Source organism: Echinops telfairi, unplaced genomic scaffold (genome assembly GCF_000313985.2).
Source record: "Echinops telfairi isolate 266 unplaced genomic scaffold, ASM31398v2 ScPeMD7_7425;HRSCAF=8463, whole genome shotgun sequence".
NCBI lineage: Eukaryota > Metazoa > Chordata > Mammalia > Afrosoricida > Tenrecidae > Echinops > Echinops telfairi.
The window spans coordinates 978,199-986,456 of NW_022111325.1; the positions used below are offsets into that span (position 1 = coordinate 978,199).

The 8,258-nt window shown below is 55.4% G+C and overlaps 1 protein-coding gene across 1 annotated transcript in view; it reads left to right on the forward strand.

Moving 5' to 3' along the window:
• The window catches only part of IL6R (interleukin 6 receptor), a 62,121-nt gene that overhangs the window by 40,337 nt on the left and 13,526 nt on the right, over nucleotides 1-8,258 (forward strand). The window contains exons 9-10 of the mRNA XM_045298347.1: nucleotides 4,517-4,563; nucleotides 6,545-6,632. Of these exons, the coding sequence (XP_045154282.1) occupies nucleotides 4,517-4,563; nucleotides 6,545-6,632 (135 nt within the window). The remainder of the gene's footprint in view (nucleotides 1-4,516; nucleotides 4,564-6,544; nucleotides 6,633-8,258) is intronic.

Below are 8,258 nucleotides of genomic sequence, written 5' to 3' on the forward strand. Positions count from 1 at the left end.
GGATTTGTAAGGTAGAACTGGGTCATGATAGTAGGGGTGGGGTTTGGGGAGGAAGCATTAAAGAACTAGAGAGGAATGTTGTGTGTTTCATCGGTGCAATATTGCACCCTGGCTGGATCGTCCCTTCCATGTGACCCTTCTGTGAAGGACTGTCCAGTTGTCTGCAGACGGGCTTTGCGTCTCCCCTCCGCCCCCAGTGGTATTTTACTCGCGTGCCCTTAGAATCACCTCCCTCTGCCCATTTGTTGTGCTGTGGTGGCTTGCTGTGATGCTGGAGGCTCAGCCGCTGGTCTTTCCAGTGCCAGCTGGGTCAGCCACAGTGGACAGGTTTCAGTGGCGCTTGCAGACTAAGGCAGACTGGAGGAAAGGCCTGGTGATGTACCTCAGGAAACGAGCTGAAGGGAATGCTGTGGCTCACCGTGGAAATGTCTGACGAGTCCTGCAAGATGAGCCCATCGCCCGAGTGAGCATCCCAGTGGCCGGGGTGATGGCACAGGACTGGACAGCCACTTGCCATCGGCACCATGACTGGGGTCTCAGTTCCCTCCGCAAACAGGGACCGGTGGTTATTAGCAGCCACTCAGCCGCACCACTGCCCGTCTCCCGGTTGGCCGCCGGCGTGGTTTGAATCCAAAGCTCCTGGAGGCATCTGGAGAACTTGCTTAAAAAAAACCAAACCTCATTACTTCAGACTTAGCATCATTCTTTATTATTAGAAAATTGCATTCTGTTAACATTCCTGGGCTTTTGAGATAATACCAAACAAATTTTCCAAATGCTTCCAAGAAATCCGAGGCTCCAGAAGCTGAATGTCTGCGCTCTGGGACACTCCCATGTTGGGGTCAGCGCTGGGTGGGGAAGCCGTCCCGGGCTCTCTTCCTGGGGCCTCCAGAGGGGCTGGGGAGCCTTTTACAAACCCTGGTGGCATAGTGGGGATGCGTCATACTGCCAACCGCAGGGTCAGTTGTTCAAAACCATCAGCCGCACTCCAGGAGAAAGACGAGGCTCTCTAGTCCCATCCGGAGTTACAATCTCGGGAATCCACAGGGGCAGTTCTACCCTGTCCTTTAGGGTCGCCGTGAGTCATCGTGGACTCGATGGCAGTGAGTTTGGATTTTGTTCTTTTAGAGAGTTCTGTCTGACTGCATGAGTCGGGGTTTACAAACCCTGATGACCGGGCCCCCCCTCTTCAGCATGCTCAGAGCCGGGACTGGCACTGGAGAACCACTGGGCTAAATGGCCATCGGTGGGCAGCCGTCTCTTCTCTTTAGTGCCGCCCCCTCCCTGCTGCCCTTTGCTCGTGTCCCGGCCTCCCCTGCTGCACACTAGTTCTCTGCCCCTCAGGCTGGGAGCCACAGAAGCGGGTGCGTGAACTCTCCCATGACTTCCAGGACTGACTCTGGACCCGTCTTTAACTGGCTGTGCGACCTTGGGCCAGCTGCTCACCCTCTTGGGGCCTCTGCTTTTCCCTCTGCACAATGGGTAGGCGGGACCTGCTCCTCCAGGCATGCGGTCTTCTCCCTTGTCGGGGGAGGGTGGTTCCGCAAGAAATTCTCTCCCAAACAAGAGCAGGCTCACCCCACCCCCTCCCTCTTCCCCCTCCTAGTCCTTTCTTATCTTCCGGGCTCAGGGTGTCTTTGTACAACCATCACCACCACCCCCTCCCCCAGGGCTCAGTCGCCTTTAACAAGAGTTGTGCGAGCACAGTCAGTTCTAGTGCTTGCCCCACCCCCTCGGGTGTCTTTGTGTAAACACATGGATGCTTCATCCTTACAACTTGATGGCAAACTACAATGGGCTGGAAAGAAAACAGCATCTGGGGAAGCGGCACTTCCACCTGTCACCGTGCAGCCAGCGCCTGACCCCTCGGGACCTGGTTTGCTGCCCAGCACTGGCCCCTGGCCCCGGCTCTCCCTCGGGTCCCTGGCCTCCTGCTGCCTTGAGGGGTTCCTGCAGAAACTGCTTCCGTGGAAGGAAGGCCTCACGAGGGTGCCTGGCCCACAGTCCTTCTCCTGCCAGGTGGCCCCAAACCCACCCACCTGTTAGTTGCTGTTCAAGCTAACTAACGTTTTAGGACAAACAAAAAGGCAGTGTCGGGAGAAATGACTGCTTATATCAGGTGATGCCGGACGGTGAGTGGAAACATGGCCGCAGAAATCATGGAAACGTTTAGCCAGTACAAGGATCGGGATGGGAGGCCGCAGCCAGCCGTCATCGCAGGCTCTGCACGCCTGGAGACGGTGGTTCCATCTTGCTAGGCTGCAACCCGCACGGCCGGCAGTTCAAAACCACCAGCAGCTCCTCAGGAGAAAGACTGGGATTTCTACTCCCGTCAACAGTCCCGGTCTCGGAAGCCCACCGGGGTTGCTGTGAGTCAGCCCTGACTGGATGGCAGTGAGTGAGAGCCCTTCCCTGGGGAATTATGCACTCTCACCTGGGCAGTTTGCATCCTCAGGGCTCAGCGCGTGCTCCTTTTAAATGTTCTTTGCGTTTGGGGACAAAAAAAGGAGTCTGAAGTGGTCAGATCAGCACCGTAGGATGGAGAGGGTAACATTTCGAGAAAATTCTCAAGAGTCTTGCCCCAGCCAACCCTCCAAGAATGAGCAGGAGGAGAGTTGTGTGGGAAGGAAACCTCAGGGCAGCTGGGCGGGCCCTTTCTTCTCCAGTGCAGTTTAAAACGAAACCAAACCAAACCAAAGTCTTCCTAAGAAGCCCTCGTGATCACCCTCTGTCCTTGGAGAAGATCTAGCAAGATGTTCACCTTTTTTGTGGGCGTGGTTGGTGCTCTTGGTCGATCTCACTCACCCGTGGCTCCGTCCGTCCGTGCACGACAGCAGAGTGCACCGCCTGCCTCGGCGTCATCCTCGCGGCCGTGGTTTTTGTGCTCATTGCCGCAGCCGCCCCGTCTGTCCGTCCGTCCATCCATCTATCCATCCCCTCGAGGGTCCTACTGCTTTTCACAGACCCTCTGCTTTACCAAGCACCATCCCTCCTGGTGACATGTCCAGAGGCCGTGAGCTGAAGGGCCACCCTCCTGAAGAAGCTGTGCTTCTTCCTCGACAGCCTTGCTCGCCCTGGCCAGCCCACAGTGCAGTCGGCACGTCTCTGGACTTCTTCCTCACTCATTGGCCAGTTGTGTGTGTGTGCCGGGTTTTGCTCCTGGAAACCTTCTGAGCTGACCCTCTCTGCCTTAAATTCATCTGTGAGGTCCTCCTGGCCTGACTTACAGTGCTTGAGTTAGTTAATTGTGCCAGCCTGGCCGATAATCACATGTGGGGCTAATTGAAAGGCGGAGGGATAAATGGGTGGTGAGCCTCGCCTTTCTAGTTCTCGGGTCTCTTGCTTTGTGATGGTCGCACCGGGTGCAGCTGCCTAGCAGTTCCCTGCTTCAGCTTGCAAGATTGACTTCCTACAAGACATCCCCAAGGAGAAGCCACATGGACCTATCCCGATGCAGCCCTGGGTGCTGGAGCAGCCGTGTGGAGACCCCTGCTAGTGCTGAGATGCTTACACATTTACAGGCTCACTGACTCAGCTTTCCTCCTGCAGTCGGCATCATTGCCTCTGTTTTGTGAGGTGGAGGACTTTGTGGACTGGTGTTGGGTATGGGTTAATGTTAGACTTGTGGGCTTGGGCAGCATTGGGTTGGGAGGTTTTCGTGATGCACATTTTCTTTACATAAAACTCTCTCTTATACATGAGTCACTGTGGATTTGTTTCTCCAAAGTACCCAGACTAACACAGTGCTCGATCTATCTAAAGACTCATTTTATGTGAGACCGCATCTTCACAAACGTACTGCAGAGTCTCAATGATTTGAGAAGACGTCCGCTTTGATTTTTGTTAAAAATCTGATATTAGTTCTGATTTCAAAATTGAACCCCCCCCCCCATGGCAGAAAAATCATTGTTAGAGCTTTTTTTTAAGGTGGCAAGGCTAAGATCACTTTAATATAAAGGCAAAACGACCAATACTGTTGTTGCCTCGCGCAGGCACCTCAGTGCTGACAGGTGTAGGACACAGAGCACTTGTCCGCCGCAGTCCCCCCTTGACGGCAGAGGCGCGCTCAGACAGGGCCCGTGTGGAGCGAGCGTGTGCACACATGCTCTGGAGCCCGCGTAGCGATCCTTGGGGCCAACGTGCTCGTCGTCCTCCATTCTCTGTGCTCCTGGGTGTGCATGTGCCCTGCCGCCTGTCACACCACACACACCGAGGAGTGTCACGGAGATCTGTGTCTTTAACACGTGCGCCAGTCTGCATGGCTGGGCTCTCGTCTGGCCCTTTTCACGCGGCCCTGTCTGCCGTCGGTATCTTTCCCAAAGATCCCTCGAGGCTCCAGTGCTTTCTGTGGCCCTGTCGTAACGGGGGGCTTGTCCCTCGTGGAGGGGTATTTGCTGGCTTCCAGTGTGGTGTTCCTTTGAACAACAGTGCGTTGAACTGCCCTCGGCCCTTAGAGCCCTGCAGCCAGCACGCAGGGACCCTGGCCGGGGAATAACCACCTTTTTTCTGTCTGCAGATCCCGAGACTCTTGGCCCTGAGCTCGAGGTGCCTGCCTCCACCCAGGTGAGTCCGTGTCTTGTGAAAGGCTCCGCGCAGCAGCACCTAGGGTGAGGCTGGTGCCAGGCAGAATTTGGCTCAATTCTTGACTCTGCCATGTCCTGGGAGTGTGGCTTTTCCCTGCTTCTGCCAAGCAGGGCGAGGGCCGGGGGAAGCGTCTGCAGCCCTTGGCCTGTCGCGTGCCTGCTGCTTGAGCACTGAGCTTTCTGGGCATCCCTAGTGGCTTAGCTTGGTCTCTGAGCCCTGCCGCCTGTGGATTTCGTGGTCTCCTAATTCGCTGGAAAGAGGATTACCTCTGAAGCTGCTTAGCACACTTTTCTTTTTTAATAGTATTATCGGCATAGAATCCACACATCATACAATACCATTGTTCAGTTACGTTGAGAAGATTTGTGCAATCCTCCCCACAGTCAATCGCAGAACATATTCTCCTCCTCTTCCTTGTTGTTAGCTCCCTGCATCCCCCCAGCCTCCTCCGCCTTTTGGCCCTAGATAATGATTAATCCAGTTACTGTCTCTCCAGAGCTAGCTGCCTGTGCTGGATTTCACATACCAAAATCATACCAAGCAAAATTCACAAAACCCCAACAGCACTAACAAAACAAAACAGAAAAACCTCCATCAGAGAGAAGGCAGAAAGTATTAAAAAGGGAAACAACTTTAAAATGGGTCAAGAGGGAGATCAAACGACAAGGTGTCGTACTTTAACCTCACAGCGTCCATCCGCGTAACCGGCTTTACAATGCAGTCTGCCAGCAAGGCTAGTCACATCCCGGACTGCGGTCAGAGGGGGCTCACCAGAAGCTTCGTCCATGTGGGGCCCTGCAAATGGATTTTGGACTTCCACGGTCAAGCCCACTGCAAACCGAGTATTCAGAATTTTAGCTCCAAAACCATTCCCGCCTTCAGATTTGGATTTTATTATTTACAATTCTTGGATCACACAGGCTGACTGTTTCTTCCACGGTGGCCTTAGCTGATGCCTCCACATACTCTTTGAATAATCCGGTTTCTCAGAATAATCCAGTTTCTCAGCCAACCCTATCTCCTTCTGTGGCCTCTAATTCCCTACATGCTAGGCTGCGAGACTCAGGGTGGGGGCCCAGGCTCCTGAGTTTCATGCACATTTGACATGGAGCTGCTGGGAACTCTGTAGGCATAGCTCCGGGGTGAAACCCAGCCTGCAGGGCCCCAGGAAGTTCCTCTCCCGGAAGTGGGGAGCTGGCACTGGGGAGGACAGCCAGGTGTCCCCACGGTGGTCTCCCCTGTGTTTCTTAGCTCATTTGATGCCAACATTAATTCTGTGAAGAATTAGAATACTTGAATACAACGAGGGGGAAGTTGGGCGTCCAGTGATAGAATTCTTTCTTGCCTTGTCCTGGAGACCCGGGTTCGAGTCCCAGCGACAGCGCTGTATGCACAGCCACCACCCCACTGCCCGTGGCAGCCTGTGCATCGCTGCTGTGCCGAGCAGGTTTCTGCAGAGCTTCCAGGCAAACATGGAGGAGGAAAGGCCCGGCCACAAAACAAGATTCAGCCAGTGAAAGTCTTAGGGATCACAGCAATTCAGTGCCCCGCTGGGCATCCCGCATGCCAGGGGCTGACTAGGCAGCAGCTAACAACCACCGCACTGGCCCAAGGAGGGAAAGCCAAAGTCCAGGGGGGTTCAGAGAGCTGGCACGGTCTCCTAGCTAAGGCGAGGTCGGGCTCCGATCCATGCTCTTCCCATCCGTGACGGCAGACACGGCTGCTGCATGTGTCTGCCGTGTGCGCCTGTGTGGAAAGGTGTGTGGAGGAGAGGCAGGTGGAGGAAAGACGTCCCACCTCGAGTCGGCAAGGTCTAGACACAGTGAGCTCACAGGCTGGTGAAAACGTTGAGGGGGACAAAGGCCAGGTATGGAGAGGTCCGCGGGGTGCAAGTTGCCACCCCAGCTGGGGCCACCTCCTACAACGAGGAGGTCACGGGGAAGTGCATGGTGTCTTTCAGGTCTCAGCTCCCTCGCACGACGATGTCGTGGACGACGATGACAACAGGCTGCCCCCTGAGGATCCTAAAAACACAACAACCCTTCCAGGTAAGGCCCGGCTGTTTCTGTGCGTGTCTCTTGGCCCGAGGGGCACACACACCTCGTCTCTGTAGGGAGCTCTTGCTTACCTGGCAGAGTTGGCCGAGGGTCAGTCTGGCTTCCTGTGAGGGACAGTCTCTTACTGCGTTATGCATTCGCGTTTGATCTCTTGTTGGTCAGGAAATCCTGAGGGGCCCCTAAGAGACCGGGACGGAACTAGCAAAGCCTGTGCCCCCAATAAAGGAACAAAGTCCGAGACGGAAAATGTGTCGAGGGACACTTTTGTTTTAGGAGCCTCTAACGGTAGTGCTTCTGAATTATACCCAGAACTCCCTATTCCTGCAAGACCCGGAGAACTTACCCGCACAGGGATCCCGGGCAGCCACTGGTCCTCGGCTGGTTTCCAGGCGGCCTGGCGCCACAGTGGTTCCGTGCTGGGCTGCACTGTGACATCTTGGAGTTCGAACCTACCCAGTGGCTCTGTGAGGGAAAACCCAGGCATCTGCTTCTATCAAGATGACAGCCCCAGGGGGCCGTCCTGCCCCGTCCTGTGGGGTCTCCATGAGCCGGAATCAAGGCAAGGGCACCTGAGGACGTGCTGGCTGGACCGTGCATGTGGAATTCACGGAAGCCAGGCTCCCGAGCTTCTGTGGTTGAGAGTGTGGGCTGTGGGCTTGCTGAAGACGTTCTCTGGGCCATTGCCCTCCCCCGGACAGCTCCTTCTAGGAGCTGCTCTGAGGTGGTCCCCTAGGGAATTCCTACTGACTCCTTGGGGCTGAGCTCTGCACAGCTGGGGACTCAAGAGGGCGCCAAACCCATCCCTGGTCCTAGGAGCTGCAGTGAGCTTGGAGTTTGGGGCTCCAGGAGTCTACAGCCAAGCAGGCGGGCTCTGATCAAGAGTGACCTCGTCACCGATAAAGCGCGGGCTGTGCCCGAATGGAGGCCCGAGGGCAGCCATGCTGGAATTTAGAGATTCAAGACGGGTCCCGGTGAGGGAAGTCAAGAGGGCTCAGAGAGGGGGTGCCCTTTGAAACGGACCTTGCAGGACATGGAAGGATGGCAGGGTGTTGGGTGTAGAGGAGCCCCTGAATTTCTTCCCTCTACCCTCATTCTGGGTCTCACCCAGGCCCGTGTCTTTAAAGACTGTTTGTATAGTAGGGAGCTCTGGAGGCGTAGTGGTTATGAGTTGGACTGTGATCTGCAAGGTCTGCAGTTAGAAGCCACCAGCTGCTCCCCGGGAGAAAGACCGGGCTTTCTACTCCTTTGAAGCGTTACAGTCTCGGGAACTCACAGGGGCAGCTCTACCCTGTCTTACAGGGTCACTGTGTGTCGGCGTCCACTCGATGGCAGGGAGCGGGAGTTGGTTTTCGTAAAGACGAAGGACTCCTTTAATACCAATAACTCCATCCCTGACCTCTTGCCGAGGACCAGGTCACCCGCATCCCCCTGCCTCGTTGACATGGCCACTTGGAAACCTACCCAGTGTCTCAGACACAGCACACCGGACGCAGAATGATGCCTCCTGTGGGAATCAAACCACTTTCCATTCCCCCGACACCAAATGTGCCGGTCCATCCAGATCTGTCGCATGTTTGTTCTTTCTGCTTCTCCTCGGACACGAGGTGCCCCTGCAGC